The following is a 27335-nucleotide window of genomic DNA, read 5'->3' as shown; positions in this document are numbered from 1 at the left end:
GCAAGATAATCAGGGAATAACTAACATAGATAATCAGCAAATCATTTAAATTAATTGATTTGGCTCTGGCTGGCGTCCTCGTTTCTGCCTGAAAGCTTCAGTGAAATCCAAATAAGTGGCAGTTATCTTACTGTCTCTTCCTGTTATCTGACTCTAATGACAGCAGGGAAGAGAGGGGGAAATCATGTCTTTGAACAGGATCATGGCCTTTCATTTAAAGTAAATACTACAGCAACGTGGAAACTGCCTGAAGAATGAGTCTGCCATGGTTTACTCCTGAGCAGATTAAGTAATGTATTAAAACCAGACCCTATCAGATTCTTGCAATGGCTTCAGCACCTTCACTCCAGATACACAGAGAATCAGAAAGTGCTATTTATAATGACCTGAAGACAGCTAACAGTACAGTGTGAGGTAGTTGTGCAGAGCAAAAATTCAGCCAAGGCATCTGTATTTTATGTTACAATAAATGTCCTTAACATTAAAAAAAAACACAATAGGAAAATTCATAGGGAGTGAGGCTTATCCCAGATTCATTTGTGCACTTGTAGCATCCAAAATCATTACCTCCTTAGGTTCCCATGTAGTTGATAGAGAGAAAGAAGCAGGGCACCTAGCAATGAATCACTCTCCAGAGGTCCCATCTATCTCCCCTGACTTTGGAAGGAGCAGGGCACAAGAGGATTCTCACTTAAGTACCTCCATTTAGGTGCCTGAACAAACCTACCTAGGGTGAACCCAGACCATGCTTTGCTTTGGGAGAAAAACCTAGGGCCAAGAGTTGCCTTGGGCACAAGATGATAATCTCCACCTAAGCTTGACCTGGACTTCTGAGCTCCATCAAAACCAACTGTGGCTGCTGAAGAGGTGGTAAGGGCTGAAAGCCCATCTTCTGTCGCACTGAGCCCCAGCTGGGTTTGAGATTGGGCTCCTCCGCACACAAACTGCAAGTGGAAATAATTGCAGCTCCATGAATATGACAAGATCCAAACTGGGGTGGCATAGGGAGATACATGGGCTATGCGTTGACAGCAACTTATGTTGGCAGGGCAGGTAGGCAGCAGTGGCAGTCAGCCCTCAAAGCATGACTCAAAGCATGCCAGCACACACGTGTTAGCACCCTTTTCGCTTTCCCTCAGAGCTTCTGAGCAGATTGTTGTGGCTGTTCATACAGCAGGAATGCCACAGAGACGTGGAAGACCCATACTCACCCTTGGAGGAAGCAGTGCAGAGCTCGGGTCAGATCATCAGGAGTGTCCACACAAGAACAAAGCAGCATCAAAAATACAGTGGGCACAAAGTGTTTTATAGCTGTTCTGTTAGAGAAAGTTTCACCAGTAACAATGTCATAGGACAACTGGCCATCAATTTAAGTTACAAAGAATTTCAGTGCTTTTTTGCTCTGGGCACTAAGCTGATTTGCCGTGTTATAAACCGAGCATAACAGACATGCTGGGTTGGCATCCATGTTGCAGCCCAGCAACCAGCAACCTGGCATCTCTGGTAAGCTGTACTTCTTATGATGAGCTGCTCATTTCCTCTGTACTCCACCATCTAACTAACCTTTCTTTCCACAGGCTGCAAAACCATGAAAGAACTAATTACAATTAGCTCTAATAATACAGAGATCCTGCAGCCAAGTGTATTTAATTAAAGAACCAAAACATCAAATATTCAGTCTTACACCACAGTTTAAAACAGTCTTCCAGAAGTACTCCCTCTTTCACGATTGGTCCAAAACACCAAATAAGCAACGACAAGTTACAAGCCTGTAAAAAACAAAAATTAATATTACAGTAAAAATATATTATGAGAGCTCTGATAGAATTACTTTTGTACTGGATAGTTCACATGTTGCCAAAGCTCGGGAATGCACTAGGTTTGAAGATGCTACTTTAGGTGCTTTTCCAAAGTCTTTATCATTTGCTGTATTCCTCCAGATTTTCAAAAGATTGTACCCAAATGGATGGAGATATATGTATATATAATAAAAACAATACAATTTAAAAAGATTAAATAAGTTCTAAGTACTCAATTTTTACAAGGTGAAAATTAACTTCCTTAATAATTACTCCTTTTAATACTTAAACTCCCCTCAGTCAGATTTTATTGCAGAACCAACATTTTTCAACATACTATTCTGAATAATTTAATGACAAATCTGAGAAATAACAGGACAAAACTTCATTGCATCAAACATTTACACTTACTGCTTTATTTTTTGTTTTACTTCTTTAACTGTAAAAATGTTTTGATCCTGTTTTATTGAAAGAAAATAAACTGAAAGTGAGGCTTCAACCCAAGCAGTTTTTCACAGCAATAGGTATAAACTCTGGAAAATAAAATGTAGACGAAAAATGTTCAGGGACTAATAAATGTAATGGAAAGAAAGCACCTATCACTTAACTGAACTTTCGCTGCCAAAGCAGTTCTGTGTTTGCTATTCACAGGTACCAACATTTATGATAGTAACCTTTCTAAAGTCAATTTAATTATCTTTATCTTATTACAAATAATAAATTTAGTTGTCCGACAATGAAAATCAATTGTCAACATAAGCTATGGTTAACATCTAATAAAACAGCCCTCTGTAAATCCATGATTAATAAGATTGGCTTCTGTATTAACTAACAGACATCATAAAATTTCCTTCCTTGCATTAATCTGTATATTCAAGGTTCATCCTGCTGGACTATGTTTCCTAAAATAAACTGGTAGTGAATAAGCAAAATTTTGGCACTTATCATTATTATGTTATAACCATTTGAATATGTGTCTACAGCTGAATGGTTTTGAAATTAATGTAATATTTTAATTAGGTCATAGAGGATGGTATAACAAATTACAAGTGAATCATTTTGTTTCCTTTAGCTTTTGAACATAATGCCACTTATGTTTTGGTTTGAGTGTTAGAGGATGCTAATTGAAATGTAAAAAAAAAATCTCCCCAAACAGTCTTTACATATGACAGAGACTACTTAAGTTTTTCTGTGTCAAAAACAAAACAAAAATTGGAATTCACTCTCTCAGAAACATGTTTACAAGTTTCTACTTCCAAAGTGGGAGTAGCGGTGCTCAGATTCAGCATGAAGCTATGTTCCAGAAGGCAGGGGCTATCTGTGCCATCCTTTGGAGGTTTGAAAGGTTCCTCTTCCTGTGACACACACTATGCCTACGGACATTGGCATGATACGATGGCCACTACAATCAGTGCTAGCTTCAACTGACACAGTCTAGTCTTTTAACAGTACAACAGTAGTATCATACCTATCCTGAAAGATCCCAAAGTCATTTTACAGAGTCAGGGAAGTTAGGTACACTTGAAGTTCCTGTCAAAGAACATACAGATTTAGGGTTGAAAACAACTTCCAGGCTTGCCTAGAGAAACCTTTCTAAATACCATGAAATCTTTTGGCCACAGAGACCAAACAGGGCATTAGATTTTTTGTTTGTTTTTAAGCATCGTTAACAACTCTGTACTGTGGAGAACAGAGAATCTGATCCTTCACCTTTATTAACTGATACTAAAGTGACTGTAGCAGAATTAGCCCCATGTAAGACTGGACTTGTGCAGTGGGGAAATTGGTCCTCTGAAGAACATAATTCATTCTTAGTACTCGAATCACTGGGGAGGAAGAAAAGGATCTTGCCATGTATTTAACCTGTATGGTTTACTATTTGTCATAAATGCTAAAAGAGCACACTTTCTTTCCTGCTAATTGTTATTTTCCACTTTGCAAAACTTGTGTGTTAGTTAGGCAGAAAAAGAAGATATTTTAAAAAAATACCTTCTGCCAATGAAAATACCATTCCTTATCACATAAAAAAAAATCTTCACATAGTAGCTTCTGTGCTCTGGACATTGTCAGAATAAAATTATAGTCAAAACTATATTTATGTTATCGACAACTGTAGATCATTACATCTGGAAAGATCTGAAAAAATCTAACATATTTATGTCATATTTCTGTTTATTCATTCTTACATTTTGGTAATTTTTAATAAAGAAAATGCACCGGTCAAAAGTTTTAGCCATGTGCTTCATTATTTGAAATACAATGTTTAGGTTATGAACAGACTAAGAGTCGCAAAGTAAAACTAAGAAGTCAAGGGAACATAGGTTTAATATTTTGGGGAAAAAAAAACAAAAACCAAAACAAACAACAAAAAAAAAAAAAAAAAAAAAAACAAACCAAAACCAAAAAACCAATCCAGTCAAGCTCCACTGTTTTACAAAATTAAAACTTTGTGCCACCTAAAAACTGACAGTCTCCTCAAAATTTTAGAAACCTGGAAATAGGGAACAATTTTCAGACCTCATGTAAAAACGTCAGCTTGTTTCTAACTTCTTCCCTGATGAGACTGCTGGATCAAGCATTTACTCCTTTTTATCTGTCTAAAGAGCACTTGTGTAGCTATAATGTGTCCTTTTTTTAGTAGCTTGACCTTTTACTAAAGAACCAAAGATGATTTTAGAAGTATTCTGAACATAGAGATTTAAACATTCACTTTGCTGCACTGTGTATAGCAATGCTGCTGTGGATTGAATTTGTATTCAACCTACAAGAACAGCCTACTTTGCTAGGTGGTCTACATCTCACATATAATACTATGTCACTTACAGTCTACTAATGCAAAGCCTAGCATGATTTATTGTTACTTAACTTTATAAAGTAACTGTGTGGGTGGGCATGCAGTTTATAGAACATTGCCCTCTACCATAAAAAGTAGTTTCAAATGAGGAAAGAAAAAAATAATAGTCAAATGGTTGTAAACACTTGTTCAAAAAGTATATATTTACCAACTATATATTTTAAAATTTATTTGTTTTTTTTTTTTTTTTTTTCCTGTTTTTAATGCTCTGGAATGTTAGAACTATTTATTTTTCCTCTTCTATCTCTTTTTGATAGAAAAGGAATGTTAAACTTTATTTTTCCAGTTTCTTCTAGCATTTTTTTTATCACCTCAAAGAGTTACAGGCTTCCTCGTTCCCTGTACCCACATTTAACAGATGATTGCAATGGTGACTAACACCTGCCAGAAAAAAGAAAGGCAGAGCCTAGCAACTACACACCTTCTCCTCACTCCCCTCTAGCCCCACACAATTGCTTTTGATACCCAAAATAAAACCAGCCATCAATAGCAGCTAGTCAGTTTAAGTCTTCTTTCCTCTCTTCAAATAAAAGATTGCATCCCCCAACAACTTTGATGCAGCAAGTGCCACAGCTCCCTGATTTCCAGGAGGAAGCAGGAAGTTTCCTTTCCTCCACTTTCTCCTGACAGATCATTTTTCACTTGAAAAGCAAGCTGGTGGCTCTAATTATCTGTACTTCCAATGGCCCTCTTTCTGTTCTCTTTGCAGTCCCCCTTTACCTGCATTTAAACTCATTTTTCCTCATTTAATTTCCCCACATCACATTCATCTTACCTGTTTTTTTTTTTTGTTAAATCAAGATGTACCCTACTTGGCCACTAATCCAGAACCTGAAAAAAACCTCATCAGGTTAATTAGAACACAGCTATATACTACAGCCTCAGTCACCACAACCTTCCCTCATGCTCAGATGGACTAATTCAGTCAGGGTATGACCTTGTTATTTATTCTGTAGAAATAGCTTCCTACTTTTCTTATAAAGGACGCCTTATAAGAAGACAAATTCAAATGACCACATGAGCTAGCCTGGACCATGATACTTCTTCCCTCTAGGTTAGACCTGCAAACCCAATGACCTTGTATAAGAAACAACTGACGCTTTGTTTTTCTTACCCTCCTTTTTTTTTTCCCTATCATATATCAGAAAATATATATAAAAAAAAAAAAAAAAAAAGGTGTTGCCTTCTACTTCAGGCAATGCCCATGTGGTAGGGAAACCAGAGCGCAGGTCAGGACAAAAATTTAGTTACTAAGAGCGTCTATTAGCCCTGCAGCGAAGCTCAAGACAGAGGTTGGATCACCTTTTTCCAAAATGTGGCTCTCCATAAAACAACCCCTCACCCAAACTTGAATACAGAATTATCCTTGCAGAAGCATAAATTTGAGATTAGTTTTTTAAACTTGTTCTTTTAACAGATGCTTGACAAAAAGCTTGGCAAAATGCTTATTTCTAAGTCCTGGTTAGTGGCCAGTACTTGAGCTTTGGAGTAACACTTTAGCGTTAGAGCCATCTAGTGGGAGAAGAGAAAGGGAGAAAGAAGCCAAGTCAGGTTCTGCACCTGGATTTGTCATCCTATTCAGCTTTCTGGTGTGACCTCCAGACACCAAGGCCAGTAAAACAATGATCTGCCATACCAGTATTGCAAACAAAAGAGAACATGACTCTGAGGGGTACTTTAGACAAAGAGAGAGCATACAAGCAATCCATGAAACTCATACATAACTCTCAGTTACCAGGAAAGGAGCCTCTGCCTGGTACCTGGTAGGGGAGACAGTTTCAAAAACAATAAAGCCAGGAAGTACAGATTCTGGTGTGATTTTATGGATGCAACCCTCCTCGGGTACTGGCTGCTCCAGTTTGTTCATACTGATCCTGTGAACTGCATGTGGGAAATCAAGTAGTAAGGTGAAAGACAGACTTGCACAAGCCTCTCCCACTTGGCTTAGGCCATTCCAATACAGCTATAGGATCAACACTTCTGGCTGAATTGTAGTTATACACCAAACACTTTCTGAAGGAGACAGTCCTGCAGCTTCCAGTGCTAAGTCCCTTACAACAGTAGAAACATTTGGTATATAAGCTAGGTACCAAGATATCATAACACCCCCCCAAAAAATTAAAAACAAAACAAAACAAAACCCCCCCCATATTTGTGTTTCTTATTAATTTGAAAGGGAACTAATGCTTTCCTTCCTCCTATCAGGTTGTTAAGAAAAAGCAATTAAGCCTTGCCAACAGAGGCATGAGAGAGAGAATAAATAAGAGGTAAGATAGTGTTTCAGACAAACACAACTATGTTCTATCTCATGCTAGAGTTCAGAGCATCAGTTCAAAGGCATTCTTCAAACTACATTTGTCCATCTCTAGCAGCAGGACTGCAATGTGCTGTCTGAATTGTGTCCAAAGTGTATCTAGTTGGCACACTTGCTCAAAGATAAACAGATCTATGAAATACTCATTTGAAGAAAGATCAACCTAAGCCTGCAAGCAAGATATAGAAAAATGGACAATCTCTTAAATCATGTTTTTCAAATTAGCCAATAGTGCTTCAATGTAAATTAAGGCTGCCTTCCAAATGCATTCCCCAGTCCCATCATAATACTATTAATCTACTTTTTTTGTACATTACAGCCTGATGTTTTCTTCAAATTCTCAGGTAAGCCGCATGAAGAGAGCAGCTGGTCAAATTACTGGCTACTGTCAATTACTGGAAATTTACTGTTACTATACAACATAGGAGCTGCATTTGTAACTGTGTTTGCATGTTTCAATGTTACATATCTACACTGTAAAAGAAATGCTATCAATTTACAATACATAAGCTATGGCTGACAACATCATATCCAAGCCAACACATCACAGCTGCAGGTTAAGAAGATAAGAACAGTGGGATTCAAAACAAATGAAACAAAAAACCCCACAAACCCAGCAATAAGACTAGCTTTCCTATACTGAAGAGGCGCTGAAATAAAGCTATAGTCTATTATGAAACAAGGGAGGGAACCATCCTTTTTTAACAGCACAAGGCTTATGACAGAGCTGCTAATGTTTTAGCTAAATCAAATCTGGTAATAAAAGATGAGTCATGTAAGCATGTTTTAGTCTGAGGGACAGGCTTATACATTTGTTTTCCATGTATCAATGATTTATTTGAAGTATCCCAGTTAAAAACGAGCTATCAACTTTGTAGAAACATGAATCAGACTAAAAAGCAGGTATAAAACCAGAACACTTATTTACAGATAACTCAAAAACCCTGTAGCTGATAATGCCAATAAAACATTTTTCCATATCCCCTTCCGCTCTAAGTCTACTGAGAAACAGAAAAGGATCTCCTGCTTGACAACATAAAAGTCTATTTAACATACAGCACCATAATCCACGTTCTTTTAAAAAAAGTTTTTCAATACTTTGCAAGATACAGAATATAAAAATAGGACAAAGGCAGGACATCTGGCAAGCCAATCTTCTGATCCAACTTTGCATCATTATATCACTGTATAGAGACTGAGAATAACCAAAGAAAGTTATGGCACCGTAGACAATTAGACATGAGTATTTCAAAACAGGGACCTGCAGTGGATATATCTTAGTTCAGTGATCTTAAAGGAGGCTTAGATTTGGGAAGAAACTGTTCTGTCATATCCTCTATTTTGTTCTTCTCCACCGTAGCTGCAGATTTGTTCTCTTTATCCTTTTTGTGACTCCTTTTGTGCTGGGATTTAAAGAAAATGCCCAATGTTAAGAGAATACAAATAAATTAAAGACTACTTGCTCATGTAGAATGCAGTATATAGTCTTCTGAGAAAATAAGTTGGTAGAACTCCTGAAAAAGGTTCCTAATGCATTTACTAGATGTAGACATCTTGAAGTTCAGCAGCTACTTTTAAGGGGGATCCATGACAAGTAAATACACCCCCCAGCAACCAAGATTAATACACTAGGGGTTTACACCGATACATAATATCCTGGGTTGAGTGAGCGGTGGAGTTTTCTGGTGGCAGGGGAGGGGGCTATCAGGGCGGCCCCCTGTGAGAAGCTTCTCAAAGCTCCCCCAGCTCCACGTCAGCTCCACTTCTGTTTGGGAAATTGAGCCAATCAGCTGTGCCTCTGCGATAACGTATTTAAGAAGGGACGTGGTGACGGGCAGTCGGACTTGTGAGGAGGAGTTGCTGCAGCTGCATGAACACCAAGGTCAGTGGAGGAACGGAGGAAGAAAGGAGGGGGGAGGTGTGCCGGAGCAGAGACCCCCCTGTATCCTGTGGTGAGACGGCAGGGTGGCCCCCCCAGCCACCCATGAAGATCTACGGTGGAGCAGACATTGATTTATGGCCTGTTGCTCCTGCTCACCTGATCAAGGTTCTGTGCCTGAAGAAGGCCGGGGTCTCGTGGGAAAAGGTAGCCCCGCTGCTGTAATTCAGTGCTGGGGGGATTGCAGCATGCGGGGGAGTCCCACGCCGGAGCAGCCCGGGAAGGGCTGCAGCCGTGGGAGAAAATCCAGTCAGAGAAAGTTAGTGACCCATGATGGAGCAGTGTGGGGAACGCTGCGGCCCATGGGAAGAACTCATATTGGAGAAAATTTGTGGAGGACTGTCTCCTGTGAGAGGGGGACCACGATGGAGCAGGAGGAACAAGTTCCGGACACTCCCCTCACCGAAGATAAGCGAAGCGGCAGCGCTGACTGCACCCCCCATTCCCTGCCCCTGCGCCACTGGGGGAGGAGGTAGAGATATCGGGAGCAGAGCTGAGCCCAGGAAGAAGGGAGGGGTGGGGTGAAGGTGTTCTCAAGATGTGGCAATGCTTCTCACTGTCCTACTCTGTTATGTGTTGTTAGTGTCTGTAATAAATGTATGTTCTATTTTTTCTTCCCCTAACGAGTCTGCCTCTTGCTCGTGATCATAAAGGGGAATTTTTCCCCATCCCAGTCCTATCTCGGACCCCAAGCCTGGCTCTCTGTCCCTTCTCATTGCCGGAGGGGAAGGGAGAGAGAGCTGCTGCATTGTGGTTGGCTGCCAACCAGGCCTAAACCACAACAGTTTTTGGCGCCCAACGTGGGGCAGAGGGTTGCGATTTGATAAGGATATTAATTGGGAGAGGTAATGAGCAAAATACAGACTGAACTCCGTTAGTGGAATGATCTTTATCATGTCTGTAGTTGTAATTGTGGGGAAGTTTTTTTCCAGGTGTGGTGAAGGGACTATGGGTGGACGTTCTGTATTGTGTCTCAGTATTTTGTCAGTTATGTTTTATTTGGGTGTGGGGAAGTTCCTTTCAGTCTGGTTTTGCCTTCTCTTTGTTCTGATGTTGATGTGTATACTGTTTTCTGTACTGAATGTTGGTTCTCTTAATTCTTAAATACGTGATTCGCAGAGGCGAGGGGTGAAACCACATTGGTAGAGCAAAACGGTCAAGAGAGGAAGTAAGTAAAAAAAAAATCATTGAAGAATCAAGAATGCTAATATTTCTGCTTGGCCTCTAGGAAAATACACCACATTTAATTTCAACTTTTCCCTTAAAACACATGTGTTTAGTAAATTATGACAAGGTTTTTTTTTCACGCAGGGTTATTTGCTAAGGAGCTTTCTACTGTCTGTCTAGCTTGTCAGAAGTTTGCTTTATTTTATCTGCTGTTAACTGTTATTTGAATCTGCTGTTATTTTAGCTCAAGTGTAACAAAGCATGTTCTACAGGATTTAAAGAAGTTGAGACTACACTAAATGACAGTAAGTGACTTTAGACTACAGCACTACTATGGAACAATCCTTCTCCCTCACTCTTAAATACACAGGTGTTTGGAATATCTGTGGAAGTTACCTGGAAAAAGGGAATGCCACCGTTTGCGTGGCAGCATATACTTGTATCCACTAAGGATTTGTTGCTAGCAAGGCTTTCAATGGATTCTTGCAACCCTTCTCCCTCTTCCAACAGGTCCTAAAATGGAAGTTTTCAGAAAAGTGTATTTAATGTCTGAATTTCCTAGGTGAATGTACTGAGCATGATCAGATCTAAGACACAGCACATTCATTTTTAAAAAAAGAAATTAAAGTCTCTAAATTACTAATGCCTTCTTTTTCAAAATACTGTTTTTGTCAAAAGCTCAGTAAACATGACTCCAAGTACCCTGTAAAACACAAAGGCTGCAATAACTCTGGAGTTCTAGTCAACTCTCCACACGGCATGAAAAAAACTCCTAAAGATGTGAAATATTCATTGAAGAGCCTCATTTGCCATTCATACACATACCTGATCTGCACTGTCCTCCACCTCCTTTATCATGCTGTTTAGCACAGCATCAGGCTTTGGTTGTGTTTGCCTTAACTGCTCCAGCAGAAGTTTCCGGGGTTCTGTTCTCACAAGTGTGACTGGATAGAAGTAGTCTCTTCTCTGTGGAGTTGTACCTTTAACGAATATTATACACTAATGAAAGGTACTATTAAACACTGAGCATTTTCTTTATTACAGATCCTCAGTTTTACATTAGCTCAATACAGAAATCATGCTTTGTTCAGTCATCGTTCTCTGCATGCACCTTAAAAAAGGTGTAAGGCTGCTAGTTATATTACATCCCCATTAGCCTTCACTTACAAATTCTGCCACTCAAATTGCTTTCTGTAAGACCATTCTGTCCCTGACCTACTTGAAATACCTGTTGGAATATCCACTTTAAGATCCTCTTGCAGGAAGCCATTAACCCGAGTCAGTCCATGCTGTGCTTCCTCATTAAGTGCCAGCTTCTGCTCCAGAAGTCTCTCCTGATCAAGCTTTATCTGATCAAGAAGGCTATCTAGTACCTTCTCCTCAGCAGCCTTTTGTCTATCAATATGGTTAGCAATTTCAGCTATTGCTTTATCACAGCTTTCTTCATTTTTCTGAAAACAAAACACCAACAAAACCCACCAAGTTAACAGGAAAGATAAGGTTGTGGCCTCTTTTCTAAGCTGTGTTACATGATTACTGACATGACCTGAAACGAAACAACTGAGACACCTCAAATTGAGAAGTTTCAGAGCCAGTTTTAAACTCTCATTTTGAGAACTATCTTCAGAAGAGAATCAGTTTCTTAGAAAGTATGATCATTTTAGAAAGCTACTCATAAAGATGATGCCATCTGGTTCAGATCCCACTCCTCATGTTTCTGTGCACAACCCTACACAGAATTAGGATATTAAAATGAAAATCCTACAAGCACTAGAATCTTTATGCATTTGTAGGGGAAAAGAAGGAGAACATGTATTTTTAGCCATTCCCATTGGAATGGAGCTCCTGAAGTGTTCAGTAGGTGTAACAGATACAGGTGTGTCTTCAGACTATAAATGCTTTTAACAGTTAATTTTTTTTTCTGAAACTTAACAAAAAGTTGGATTTGCTCATTTCATTACCTATTAGAACAATAAAACAAGTAGGGTGGGAAGTGAAGTTTGTGATGGGAATTAAAAAAATCAGAAACTGTCAGGTAGGAGGCCAGAACTAACAGATACCTTAAAGGAACAATTTCTCCCATAATGTTAATCCATCTGACCAATAAAGTCATTTGCATCCTCCAGAATACAGTCTGTATTTGATCACTGCGCAAACCTCCCAGGGACATCACTGGTAGATAAAGCTTCAGAATTACAGATATATACTACCAAAATGATGTAAAAAGCCCAAACTACAAATGAAATTCAGCTGCATGCGATTAATCAAGACACCATTTTTTAAGTTATTAGCACTTCAAGTTCAAAGTCTTCCTCTTAAATTAAACTTTTGATTTCCCCTAATTGCATCTATTTGAGTAACACAAGTCTGCTGTGATTGAAAACACACAGTTTTGTTCTGACTATAAGTGAGAACTTCTTTCCCTTACAAATTCTACTGTAGAAGTTTGTCTCAGAATATTGTATTAGATTATACATACCTTTTGTAAATACTGAAGTTGCTGTTTCTCATCATTGAGGAACAATAGGTGCCGACTGGTAAGGTCAACTATCTGAGCAGTTGTATGTTCACCCCATTTATCAGTATCCTGAGACACATTTTTGAGATTGCTGAGAAGTTGTTGACAGCGGTCAGTGGATTCTTCCAGCATCATCTTGTTTTCAGCATTTATTATCCTGAGCTCTTGAGAGAAATTATCCAGAGAAGCAATAAATTTACTGTGATTGGAAGTTGTACTGCTGACTAGGTCTGTTGTTTTCCTGCAACAACATATTTGTAAGAGATCAGAGATTTTGACACATTCTAAATTTTGAAATATTTGAGACGAGAACCAGTGAAGTAGTGCAGTTTTATCAAACCAGTTAATTATAATGTTTTTGCTCAATTTAGTAAACTCACAAATTGCAGCACTCGAAGCAGCAGGTTTGTTAAATCCCCTTAAAAAAACCCAACACACACACCACAAAAAAAAACCCCAAACACTAATTAAAAACCAACAACTTCAGCACGACCTTAGCATGCTGCAATAGATACACTATTATACTTCAAGCTAAGCCTTTATGGTATGAAGTTCTGAAGTCCAGCCATACTGAGAGCTGTTCATCAGCATACTGCTCCCAAAACCATGTTCTCTTGTCTTCAACATGCTCAAGAGACAGGTTTGAGGAAAAGCCTTGCAGAGCTACCTTTTACTCTGGGGAAAGGTGAACAATGATCTACATTCTGTAGCAGAACTCAACTCTACCGTACAGGTCTTGTCCAGAAGACTTTATAAGCACATAAGTATGAAGAGCATCTAATTTTATAGTCTTCTTCATACACACTTTTATCTTGCATCAGTATACACCAAAAGTAATCTGCTCCTTACAGGTGAACGTTTTCTTGCACAGCAGCGATGGTGGTCTTCAAGCTTCCATTTTTTGCGAGTACATTTGTTAAGTTCTTCTGAGTCTCCTGAGCAAACAAGTCAAGCTGGCTTTGCAGTGATGACATTAATTCAGCTGCGCTCTATTAAAAACAATCATACATTTCATTGTTAATCTGCACTTTTTAACATTCTTAAAGGGTACTTGAATTATTTTATTATCAATGAAGCAAATAAGAGCTTCATCACTCTGAAGCTGAAAGTACAATTTTTGTATAGAGAAGATATAGGCACTTTGCTTTTGGAGATATATGTCAACGCATATATACTGGACGTGCTCAGATCAAGGATCAATTTTTTTCATTACCTTCCTACATAAGCTTCTTAAAGTCGCCCAACAAAGGCTGAAAAGAATTATGATCATCAAGTTATCATCCTAACATTTCTTCTGAAGCAAGTACAAGTTCTTACTCCTACAAAGAGTTTAAATCGAAGCAAGCAATCACACTCAGTGTTAGGATTTCTTCTTACTCTAAGGATACCTTTGTATGTGCCAACCTCGTCATTTCCACTTCTTCTTTTAAATTGTCACAGTCATTCTGAAGCTGAGCAAAAACACTGGTTGTTTCTTCCTGTAATTTTTTCAGATTGAGAGAAAGATCTCCAAAGAAGGTATCCATTTCCTTTTTATGACCCTCCATCTTGAAAAAAAGTTTTAATTAGTTAGATATTTGTCTTTAGGTAAGAACTGCATACTTTTCCCTAGCATAATTTATATAGAAAGAAACTCTACCCCCAAGGAAATTGTCAAAGGCACTAATAAAGTATTGTGCATAAAAGGTGGAAAACAACATTTAGAGCAACCTGAAGTTACAGACTGCAACTTGGTGTGGGCTTTTCCAAACACAAAATTCGGCATCTGAAGTAGACAAAATAGGAAGACACAGATAAGGTATTTGGTTAAGGCAAGAGCAAGCCAGAAGAGCTGGTCAGCCATGGACTATTTGCTGTCTAAGACTGAAAACCATTGAAAAGCCTTTTGACAAGGGGAGTTGATTACACACAAGTTGTAACTGACAGAAGGGGAAAATTTTTCAGTCAGTGCAACAGGTCACCAGGAACAAAGATTAGGTTTTGACAAAATGGAAAAAACAGTAATGAAAGAGTAAGGCTGCAGTTCTACATAAACGTGACAGCATAGACTAGAACTAAAAATTGAAGCAAAGGACTTTTTTTCTAATTGCAGTGTTACCTGCACTTATGGTTATTGTTAACAAGATAAAGCATCACATTCCCCAGGAATCAAAGTGACTATGGAAAAATTTTGGTATGACTGCAGGGGAAATTAGGAGTGATAATACTTTTCCAAGTTGGTTATTTTATATTTCTAAGATACAGGAGAGACTATATTAAGGATATTATCAAATATTTGTTACATATAGCTTTAAGTATCCACGTTTTACAATTCTTCTGTGGCATTCAGATGAGCAGTTCTGCCAATGCAAGTAACAAGCAATTACACCACACTCAGAAATGGAAAAGAAGTCTGAAAGAGCTAAAAGGTAGAACTGATGGGATAGAATAAAGAAGAAAAGGCCAGACCAGAAGTGGAAACACTGACACACTGCAGAAAAACCACCAAAGGGTTATCTGTAACTTAAATATAAGAGCACAGAGACAAGTTATGTGCATTACCTTGTCAGCCACAGCAGAATATTTCTTCATGTTACTCTGAAACTGACAGTTTAGCCCCAAGACAAATTCTACCATTGGTGTCAAGCTATTTAATGATCTTCCTAATCCAGATGTATGTTCCTCCTAGGAACAGTGGCAAAGAAAAAGAAAAAAGTAAAACAGGATATGACTGTTCATCTACATTTGGAAGAAGCTATCCATATACAAATCCATGTACTCTGTTATTACAGTATTTGCTATAAAGTACATTACAGCTTGCAGTGGTGACATGAGAGGGGAAGCAGGGAAGACAGGTAGAGAGCATCACAAAAAAACTATACAATATTTACAGAACTCCCTTTGATTGACAGAAGTTTCGTATATGCAAGTAACATAAGAGTATGTAAATTTACTAACAATTAATCTCAGCAGCTCAGCTTTACAATCAAGTGATAGATTCTCATGTTGTGTTATTTTTTCAGACACGTGAGAAACTTCAGTAGACACCAATTCTTTAACAGAGGCAAAAGAGGCTGATACAACTGATGCAAGAATATTAGCTGCTGAAGAACTGGCAGACAGGACGTCACCTACGAAAGAAACCAAGAAGTGTTACAACTTTTTTTAAATAAAGTTCCACTGTAAGATAGGAATTCTTTTTATTGCTCATCACCTTATTGCCTCTTACAGCACAGGAAGGCTGTTGATCATCCCAGATACATTATTGCTGGTGCAACTACAATAATTACATTACCTAAAATAAAGCCTCTTCTGCTTACTAAAACAGATCCATTTTAGGAAACGGTCTTTGGTACTACTGTTGCAAAAATTCAAGATGACTTACTGATACAGGTATTACACTTACCTATAAAATTTGTGTAAGATGTCAACATCTGTTGCTGCTTCAAACTGTTTTCACTAACTGAATCTTGAATTTTGTTGAACAAAGCATTCATTTGTCCTGCAAACGTATTTTGGATGATAGCATTGTGTTGATCTACAGCCTTCTTACGGTCCAGTTTTGCATGGAGACCAGATACATCTTTTGTAGTTTCTTCAACTGTACTAAGTAACTACAATTTTTGAAAGTTATTTTAGTCAGTCTTTAAACAAGAAAAGGAGAAGCAATGGAATTAAAAGGAGAAGTTATCTCCCTAGAAAGACAGGTCAAATTACATTGTCAAATTACATTTGTTCTTAATCCTGGTGTTATGTCATTTATAGTCTTAGAACACAGGAAAAAGTTACCTAGTAGAGACCATTTGTTCTTACTTTGAAATTAAGGCATTAATAAAGGACTCTACTCAGTATTTAAGGAATTAAGATATTTATCACAGAATAGTAATGGAAAAAAATTCCTGATCACTTCAACTTTTTTTGAAGGATATGACAGTAAATACATTCACCTCAAGCAAGAGGTTTCCAGTACTAGTTCTGCGATAAATAATTTAGAATTCGAGCATATTCTTGGTTCTGTAGTCAGCATAAATAATTTCTATACCCATTTCTCTCACACAAACACGCCACAACCCACATGTAAAAAACTAGGCATCCCCTCCCAACCTTACAGGAATCTGAGTAGAAAAGAATTTTCACATTGACTAAAGATAAAAGTTTCATCACTTTGCAGTTTAAATAACTGGACATCCTCTCCCCCCTCACATCAAGTCTTTTTCAATAATTATGACCAATTTACAAGCACATTAAAACCATACCCTAAAATATAGAGGTAACAGAGCACCAGTTGCCATTATTCACTTAGTGAGTGTAAATTACTGCACACGTGTCTGCAAAGCTTTTTGCTATTTTTCTACCCCAGTTATATATAACTTCGTCTTTTGCAGGGCCAGCCATAAGCTTCTAGTAAAGAAAACTACTTATTCTGCAAAAAACCTCCTGACAATAGATACTCCAAAGCACTGGAACTCTCATGACAAACGGGCCTGAAGATAAGGTAGCTCCAGACTAACCAGCATCTTTAGCAGTCAACTGTCAATACTACCCCATAGAAAGTCCTGCAATCTTAAGTAGCTTTTCATCATAATACAGTTTATAGAGCGCTAATCCATCTTAAATTCAGTTTTGTTGAAGTTGCATCATGCTTTAGCAACAATGATTTCCTTGAGCAGCCCACAAAACTCCTAAACATGGGAAGCTACTGTTACAGTTAGGTGCAAGAACCACGACAACCTTGGTAGCTGTGCCATGAAGTTTTTGTTCGGTGTTTTCCAAAACTGAAACCACATATTCTTCTTCAGCCAGATGAACTCTGGTTTTTTGCAGATCTTTCTGTGTTTCTTCCAGTTCTTTCTCCTTGATTTTCAGATCTGTTTTACACTGCTCAAGTTCATTTTTACTAACTGTGAATAGTTCAGTGATCTAAAGTGGAAGACAAACAAATAGGACAACAGTGCTTTTTATAAGTTCAACAGTCCCACTTTACATCTCTCAAATTATGCCACAAAACAAAAAAGCAAGTTGTCATTTACCAATGTAGTTTCACCTATAAGGCTCAGAGGTCTTAAGCCTAGACTATAGATACATATAGTCTCTGTATTCACTGAATATATCACAAATCAACACCATTTTCTCTGTAATGATCCATTGCTTCCCCACTCAAACCACAAGACCAAACAATTATAGCACAAGAAAAAAATCCCACTAAACAAACCTAAGCAAACAGAATGAAGAAGAGTCAGTAAAGCTGATTGCACAGAGTGGTTACATATTCCAGCAAATTAATATATGCATTTCTTTTAAAGAGAAAGCTCCCGTTTTCTGTGTAATTTGTTAATGGGAGCTCATCACCTTCTCCTCTCTCTCCCCCCATTCGTTGCCTCTAAGCAGATATCTGTCAACTGAGAAGATACCATTTTGCAAGAAGAATATTGCCAAAAACCTAGCAAAGCAAATTAAAGGTAAAGCGGTAGACATTAAAACAGCTTTAAAAAAAATATATATTGCATCCTGCAACTTCATATATATTTCAACTTCTTAACTTCAAGGATTACAAAGCTTCTGCTCTTGAATAATTAGGGAACTTTAAGAACAAAAACTCTTCAGACTGTTCTTTGTTCAAACTTTTTTCCTCCTTCCCCAAAGGCTTCTTCAGTTGTTTTTTTTTTTTTTAGCAGATTTAAGGCAGAGTTGAGAAATGTCACTTACTCTTTTCACTTCTTCCTCCATGACACCGATTTTGTCAATGTACTCTGCAATTTGTTCTTCCTGAACTGTCAGCTTTCCATTAAGGGCTCTCAAGCAAGCATTAAAACAAACAAAAAAGTCAAGAACTGATTTCAAGATTATCTACTGTTTTTTATATTACATACTCAGTAATTTTTAAAAATAAGTATTGTTAACTTCTGTATGGAAAGCAAGTAATTATCACTTAATGCAGAAAGGATTTAAGATAATTTTCTATTGTAAACTTTCTGCATAAACTAGCCCTCTTACAAAGTGAAGTAAACTATATAATTTTTTCTCCTATATGAACTTCCACTGAAAGGAAGGCTGCATGGTGTAAATCTGCATCCCTGCTATGCTAATGGTAAGTTCCACATATAAATAAGATCCGCAGTGCAAACCTACTCTTTAGACTTCTATTTGTGTAATAATTAATTTCTAAAGAACAAGTGGACAAGTCAGTTATATTCTTCTGACTATCTTCAATTTTCTGGTGTGAAAATAGATCTGAATGCATTTATGTATAAGTACAAGTATCTGAGATTTGTTGTAAGTCATTTTATACAAATTTTGAAGACATACTCATAGTTTTCAAGGGAAATATAGACTCCATTTTTTTCTCGTGCAGCTGCAAGGTCTCGCTTCAGACGTTCAATCTCTTCAGTATATTCCTGCATAAACAAATAAATCACACGTAAACCTGAAAATTTCTACTTTGCTTTCAAGGTTTAGCTTCAAGATACTTAACAAAGATAATGGAAGTTTTGCATAAGCACAGGAGCAAAATACTTAATTTCTGTTCCAAATAAGTTCAGTATAGCACCTTTTAAATTCGTACCATTGGATACACATAGAACACTGAGACCTTCCATTTGAATCGTACTTGGTTGCATATACCAACTTACAAGGGGAATTGCAGTTTCTTTAGTAGCAGTCAGCTACCTTATGCGGAGCCGCGGAGGAACGACACGCCGAGACGGATTCAACGTGGGTGACAGAGCATCATATATCGTATCATATCCCTTTATTGGTCTAGGGTACATATATTTATACAGACAATGCTAATTATTATGCCTACTAGTCACTAGCTGATTGGCTTAAGCTCTAAAGGTCGTATTCGCACGGTCCACCTACTTGCAGTTAGCTTACAGCACAAGCTTCTCATAACACTAAGTTTCTCATGCCACTATTTCTAATTCCTCTTAACTTGTTTTCGACACACCATGGTACACAAGGCCGAAGCGTCCTTGACATTCTTCATGTATCAGCAGCTGCGAGCAGCTGCAGGCAAACCCTAGTGAGGCCCAGCATCAGCGAGGCCCAGCATCAGCCCCTAGAACAGGCTCTGATCGTACAACTGCTCGGTGGGCTCATGACCCTTGTCTCTGAGCCATTCTCCAACAACCTTACATTGCCTCTTCATTCATACTGACAAGTTCACTTCAACTCAGACAGTTTTGAGGGAATGAATATGCTAATACAGCAGCTAATAGTGCTAATAGTGTCATTTAGTGGTTCTCCACTAACTTGTCAACAGGTAATCCATATACACAGTCATACTTAGTAGCAATAGCCCTCTCTATCCAGCTTTAGTCTTTGCAGATACTGCAACTGTTGCTAAGTGACTAATGCTGTACCAGTAGAGCAGCTTAGTTTGAAAGCTTCAATTCAGTGATTAAAATCACCTCAGAAAAGCACTGCTACTAGTTATAGCTTCTCCACAACTTAGTAATTACTCCATAGCAAAAAGTATGTTAACAGAATCAAACCTAGCATAAGACATATGTCTAGCTTACCTTAATAAGAGCTTTTTTTGTTAGCTTCTGATTAATTTCAGGCTTGTTCATGATGTTCTTTGCTCTGTGGGCATATTCCAGAGTACTCAATGTTTCCTACAATAAACAGATGTAACACTAGGTTAAGCTGATGAGGTAACTCATATTTTGTATCATTAGCAAAAATAGTATCTATTTTTGGAATAGATTTTCAGACTTAAATTTACCTCAAGATTTATAGATGCAGGAGAAACTGTGGCAATTATTGATGTTTTTGTTCGTCCCCCAAGAGAGTCTTGAAGGATTCTTGTGAGTTTAGATTCCCTGTAGGGAATATGTGGCGCTCTTTCTACGAGAGCAGTAATAACTCTTCCTAGTGTCAGAAGAGACTGGTTGATATTTCCAGCTTCACGAGCTCTTTTGTCAACTGCACCAGATCGACCAATGTTTTCACTTCCTGCAAGATCAACCTGAAAGATAAGAGGAAAGACATGCTTCTGTCTCAAATCACCCTGAAGAACACTTGCCCCATAATATTGTAGAACACAACACACCAACTAGTTTATGATAGTTCGGGAGACATCGGGGTGTCAAATGGGACAGACTTTTCTCAGAGTGACAAATATAGTTCATATCACTTTATGAAAAGCGATAATTTTTACTTTTATCAGGAAAAAAAAATAAAATCTTAGATTCTCAAGAGAATGAGGTTGGATTATTCTAGCTCATTACCTTAAGAATGTCATCAGTGAAATTCAGTTCAAATACTTACCAAGTTTAACTTTCCAATTTTGACAAGTTCTTCTCCATCTACTGTTGTTTCTTTCATATGGATGGTAATAGAAAACACAGAGTGGGAACGGCTGTAAAAGAATTCAGATTCAGGCAGAAATCCCACTGAAGCCAAATAATCTGCTTGCTACATGACACTGCTGCAAGTTAGGTATCCATGCTCTTTTTAGGGAATACATTTTGCCCATTAATTGGGACTTGCATGTTTTCAACACACAAAGTTATTCTACCAAGTATATTTTTGGGTGCCTTCATTATGAATGTGATACTAGACAACATTTGCCTCATTCAATTCTGGTAAATTTTATCTTGTTTCAAGCAAAACCAAGAGAAACACTTCGTTTTTGTTTACATTTGTGTGTTCTCAACTCACAGAAGAAAACTGGGTTGTATATTTTTTTAAGTTAATACACTAAAAACAGTTTTACAGAATGTGATATTAAGAAATATAGTTTTCTTCAGGCTAAGAAAATCAGCAAGTAGCTGAATCCAATACTGAAAAATTAGAAGCTAAATTCAATTCTCATTCAAATAATAGTACAGTTTAAAATTATTTTAGTTTGAGCTTATTCCTTCAATAAGTTTTTACAATAGGAAGCTGACATATACAGAAATCCATTGACATCAAATTACACCAGTTCGATCATGCATAAAAACAACAGTTCAGAGAGAATGAATTCTCTAAATTCCTTGTACTTTCAGATTAAATTAGTTGTGTTCTAATCTGCAGTAGCCAAATACCCATTCCCCTGCACCAGCAGACAGATGTACTCAGTATATCTTTAATATAAAATGATATGAGCAGGGTGTTCCTTGCTTATTGCAACACTGAATCACTACTCATTCAGTGACACAGATATTACATCTGCAGTTTAAGAATAAGAAATCTGTAAGAAACAATATTTTTGATTAGGGTGTCTCTACTGGCTTCTGACTATGAGCTGCAATCATATTACGTAGCCTGCAATGACATGCAAAAAACCCCCTCAACCTTATCCTCAACTTCCACACCCCTGTTTGCAAGTTTTCAGAAGCTGGGGTTTAAAAAGAAGGTCATGTGTTGACGTGTGAAAAACAGATCTTAGAAATATTTTGAAATTCCAGCTTCAGTAACAAACGCTAATACACCATTTTCTACTGCTGGTGAGGAGAGAAAAGGATATTTGAGACTCTCACACCATGTTTTTATTTAGTAAACACAACAGGCACTAAACCAAACCACACATAGCTAGCACAAAGACAACCCACCTCTCTCACAGAGGTATATAAGCTAAACATCTTCCAAATATGAAAGGACTACAACCTTTTTGAATACGTACTATATCTGCTGCAGGGAATATTTATCTAATACTAGCGCATACAACATCTTTCAGCTACGTATCTGTCAGACATCTGTCTTCTGTTTCCATAGGCATGGAAAGATTTGAAAAGATGAACTTCCTAACTTTGAGTTATAAATATATTTCAGTATTCTAGATGTCAGATTAAGAACATTCTGCTACATCCCACAGGATGTGATAAGGAAGAAGTTCTAACTATGGCTTTCTAACCCACATTTGGCATTCTGAACAGCAATATGCAATATACAATCTTAAGATCATGCCAGGTTCCCTCTAGCTTCAACATATTCTACTTCTTTGGTAAGATACTGTTTAATGAAACAGGAACAAAACAAAGTTTATAAAATGGGGAAAATTTGTACCTGGAATATGCATTCATGTAAGTAGCTGCAGTTGTTCTTTTTGCTGCACCCCTTTCCAGGATTTGGTAGACTTCATTTTTGTTGTGTACAGTTATTTCTTCCAAGCCTTTAATAATTACACCCCTCTGTTAGAAAATAATGCATGCTTGTTATACATCTCAACAATCCTGAAAGCCTTAAGATGACAAATTTTGAAAGACAGCACTAACCTTGTTTCGAGGGTCATCAAACATCTGCAATCTTTCTCCAACATCAGGAGTAGGATTCAGAAGATCAAATAGCTCCTCATTATATATTTCCAAAAGAGAGACTTTCACTGAAAATTCTGTACCATTCTCTGTGAGTTTTTCAAATATTTGATGCAATGTACGGGGTATTATACCTGCTAGTGGATCCTATAAATTAAAGTGAAGTATTTAATACACAGATTCATTTAAATAGATTGAGAGTTTCAGCTAAATAGTTGATTTGACATAAGCAATAATACCTTGGACAAAGATCATCTTTCATATAAAGATGGAAGATTTGCATGTGTGCATTGAAGATGTAAAGTTTTGATTTTCATATAAATGAATGAGACCATTTGTTAATTTACAAACATCTAAGGAAAGTCAGCTTCAGTATTTGAAAAGGTATCAACTTTAGGTTTTCTTCAGTCTTCTGCAATTTCTAACTTTGAACTATAGTACAGACAATAGAAGTCTCAGGAGTGAAAATATACCTCTTCCCAAGTATACTCCTCATTGGGTGACCGCTCCCCTTCCATTGTGAAGGTCTTACCAGTACCAGTTTGGCCATAACTGTGAGAATGAAAAATTAAAATGTAACGAAAAAAACAATATTCGAATAAAATTTCCTAATAATAATTACTGGCTTACTTACGCAAACACTGTACAGTTGTAGCCCGTAATAACTTCATCCAAAATGGGACACACAACACTCCGGTATACATCAATCTGCTTTGCCTGAGCTCCAAAAACCTGTTGAAGCAAAGACAACACATCCCATTTATACATAATGTATAACCAGACCATATTAGAGAAATATATTAGCTTGTTTCTAGAAGTCCCCAACTTGACAAGGAGTTACCATATCAAATGTGTAAGTCTTTCTCGATGTCTTATCTGTCACTCCACCAGTGCGGACACTAACTTCCTTTCTTGCTTGATCACAGTCTACAACAGCATAGGAGTTTCCTTTACGTTCTGAGGCATTAAAAGGCCTAAAAAGACAGGAGTTCAGAATATTGGATTGATATAACTACTAAGAATATAAGCTGACAAAGCAGTGATATTACTCCAGTTTAAGGATCCAGAATAGTTCACTTGCAGAGAGGTGGAAGGTTAAACATAATAAACAGTTTTATAAATAAGAGTCTTCAAGAAAGGAAGAACTTATACGTGAAAGTTAAGGCAATAGTGTATCAAACTAATTAACTTTAAAAATTTCCTTTCCTTATTTTTCATTTACACAAGCAACGAAGCCTACCTCTTGCACTGATGACACTATACTAAAACACCAGAAATACTAATAGAACCTATGAATAGCAGAACAGTAGACAGCAATATCAGAGCCTTTATAATGCTGATGTATTTGAACAGAGTTTGTGACTTGCGAACAGAATTTCATAAAAGAGATAAAACATTGAATTTTTGGGGAAAAAGGTCTGCGGAGCCGCAGAGGAACTACACGCCGAGACAGATTCAATGTGGGTGATAGAGCATCATATACCGTATGTATATATTTATTGGTCCAGGGTACATATATTTATACAGACAATGCTAATTATTATGCCTACTAGTCACTAGCTGATTAGCTTAAGCTCTAAAGGTCGTATTCGCACGGTCTACCTACTTGCAGTTAGCTAACAGCACAAGCTTCTCATAACACTAAGTTTCTCATGCCACTATTTCTAATTCCTCTTAACCTGTTTTTGACACACCATGGTACACAAGGCCGAAGCGTCCTTGACATTCTTCATGTATCAGCAGCTGCGAGCAGCTGCAGGCAAACCCTAGTGAGGCCCAGCATCAGCCCCTAGAACAGGCTCTGATCGTACAACTGCTCGGTGGGCTCATGACCCTTGTCTCTGAGCCATTCTCCCAACAAAGGTCCACATACCTTTTCACTCTGATTGAATTTTAAGTAAAGTTTAATACAGGTGCAATAAAAGCTTAGAAACTTGACAGTGAGCATTTTGTTTCACCACTAAGCTAAACCTGATGCACACAATTTTCCTTGAAGGAATGTTTGTAATAATTTCTCTCAAAAAGAATGGAAATGACCATGGGCTGAAAACTAAAAGAATGAAATCCTATTTTATTACTTATTTAGTAGTGCTACTGCATTGAATGTCCACGCTACTTATGTAGTTGACCTGAACAGTCAGCTTAAAAATAGAACTTCTACAACCTTAGCAAACTTATAACATCTTGACAGTAGAGGCACTTCAGATGCTGTATCTTTAAATGATAATGTAATAAGGGAAAAAAAAATAAAAAGATACAAGTACATGTCATATCTAGTTTCCTGACTTGTGGCTAACATTTATTCCTCAACATAGCACTGAGGATGAAGTGTTAGATTCTAAACAGACCACTAGACACTTTGGTGCAAGACTGACTGGTGACAACAGATGATCACCAAAATCTTGTTCCCGGGGGCAAGTTACAGCTTCGGTTTTATGACTTTAAAATAGTAGAAGGTTGAGCAATTAATATGTTCTGCTCTGTAGCGATGTAACAGTGAACCAGTCAAATGCAGAAGCCTTAATGGTACGATAGCCCACAACTGTGAGATTAGAGGAATAGTTCAGCTAGGCTGGAGCATACCTGCAGATCATCACTATGTGCCACCAGACAAGCAACAACCTAGTATGCCATGGTGACATTTGATCACAGGTTCATTCCCTTAGGTATGAACCACATTAACATTTATATTAACAATGCTAATGCATGCATTTTGAGTGTCCAAATTAATGTTTTACAAATGCATAGTGAATGTGTTGCTTAATTTGCTTCTAAAACCTGGCGTGTCTGAGCTTTAAGACAACTGGATCTATCTACATATCTGTAAGATAAGTAGAACCTGACTGATGCATTAGAAAGGAAAAGCGGAAGGAACATTTACTAGCTCAAACACACTGAAGCTCTATTAAAAAAGCTGTACAAGCAAGAACATGCTAGAAAGTTTTAGGGGTTAGTACTTGGTCTAGGAGTTGCAACAAAAGCAAGACACTACACCATAGACAATCCTGATGCTATTGTCATATTGAACACTATATTTAATTAAAATATACAGATACTTAGCGAAGTTATTCCAGAATAATTGAGACTAATCAGATGAAAAAGGAAGTGATTGAGAGTGTTTCAAACTCAATTGCTTCGATAAAGTCATTCTTCTTTTGCAATAGCCTTGATTTATATCAACAATTTCACCAATCCCCTAGCATTTGTTTCAGCAGCTTTTTAATTGTGTTGCAAAAAGAAGAGAAAAATCACTTAAAATTTTTATTTTCGTTGTGCATCTACAAAAGTAGAACTTGCAAGCATGAGGATATAGTGAAGGCAAAAAGGCATTATTAACAATAATATGTAAGCTAACATTTGCAGTTCTGACTCAAAAGAAGCTTCCAAAGGTATGTTGAACACCATTCTTAACCCATTAGCAGCATTACAGTTTTAAAAAGAAACACTTTTGGGAACATCTGACATCTGGCAAGTGAGCAAGTCTTTAAAGTCACCTCAAAATTACAAAAAGAACCCAATTTTATGTTACATGAAGTTTGCCATATCATACCAAAAAATAAATTAATCTCATCAACTAAGGTCATTATTACTTAAGAAGTTGAACCCCATAATTTTTCATCTGAATTCAGAGTCTGTATCACCAAATGCATGCGAAAGATATACGAAAGCGGGTGTTGCAAAAATTTTATTAGCTGTTAAATCGTAGTAGTTTCCCACAGATGCTCAAAGAAGATAAAAATTCAGACTATTTTTTTGTGTGTCTTGAACATCAGTCATACTCTCATTTAGCTCTTCTTAATCTTCCTACATAGCTTCATACTGGGTGTGCACTGAATCAAGTCAGGAAATTGCAACTTTGTGCTTTTTTAAATTGCAGGGGATTATTCACGGCAGCGTTAATTTTGCGGCAGTGCCGATTATCTCCGCCGGCTACAGGGCTCCGCCACACAGCGCGGACAGTCAATGCCCCGGACAGGCATTACAAAGCGCAGCAACGAGAGCCGGTGGGAGGTAATGGCGGACTCTTTGAAAGCGATATATCCGGAGACCTCACGTAGCTCTTTCCCCGAGGCCGTTGGGCAGAACCGCGGGCTGCACAGCCCCGGCAGCCCCCCTCGGCCCGCCCGGCGCTCCATGGGACGCCGCGGCAAACACTTCAGGCCGAAGTCCCCGGGGGAACTACGAGAAGGGGCTGCACCAGCACCCCGCGGGCCGACCTCCAACGCTCGCCCAGGGCGGGGGGAACCGCCGCACCTACCTGCACCGCACCACCACCTGGATATTCTTGCCCTTCTCCTCCTTCCTAACGCCGCCGCCGCCCCCGCAACCGCCGCCCTGGGAGCTGAGAGAAGCCATGGCGGGCCTCGGCGCGAGCCGGGGTGCGCGGTCCGTGCTGCTGCGAGGTGACCGGGACTCGGGCCAACCGCCCGCTGCTCACCTCGGCCCGGGGGCGCGCGCACGCTCCGGCGCCGATTTTGAACCGCGCACCTCCCCCCTGGGCCGGCCAATCAGCGGGAGCCCGCG

General features: G+C 38.2%; 1 protein-coding gene across 1 annotated transcript; it reads right to left on the bottom strand.

Annotated features, from left to right (window-relative positions):
- Positions 1–1628: 1628 nt before the first annotated feature.
- KIF11 (kinesin family member 11) lies at positions 1629–27278 on the bottom strand. The gene is made up of 22 exons (XM_042787858.1): positions 27070–27278; positions 23653–23785; positions 23446–23543; positions 23285–23363; positions 22773–22958; positions 22564–22688; positions 20842–20932; positions 20297–20539; positions 20091–20186; positions 18877–18965; positions 18277–18364; positions 17302–17490; positions 15977–16184; positions 15529–15701; positions 15133–15255; positions 13980–14138; positions 13441–13580; positions 12553–12832; positions 11302–11524; positions 10899–11053; positions 10470–10586; positions 1629–8370 (listed from the first exon to the last, which is right to left on the bottom strand). Exons 1-22 carry the CDS (start codon positions 27165–27167, stop codon positions 8245–8247), a joined length of 3219 nt encoding a protein of 1072 aa, XP_042643792.1. The 5' UTR covers positions 27168–27278; the 3' UTR covers positions 1629–8244.
- Positions 27279–27335: the final 57 nt, after the last annotated feature.

Source organism: Tyto alba, unplaced genomic scaffold, assembly GCF_018691265.1.
Source record: "Tyto alba isolate M040663 unplaced genomic scaffold, T.alba_DEE_v4.0 Super-Scaffold_1, whole genome shotgun sequence".
Classification (NCBI taxonomy): Eukaryota; Metazoa; Chordata; class Aves; order Strigiformes; family Tytonidae; genus Tyto; species Tyto alba.
The sequence above is the reverse complement of the archived record's forward strand: the minus strand, read 5'-3'. Positions and strand labels throughout refer to the sequence as shown.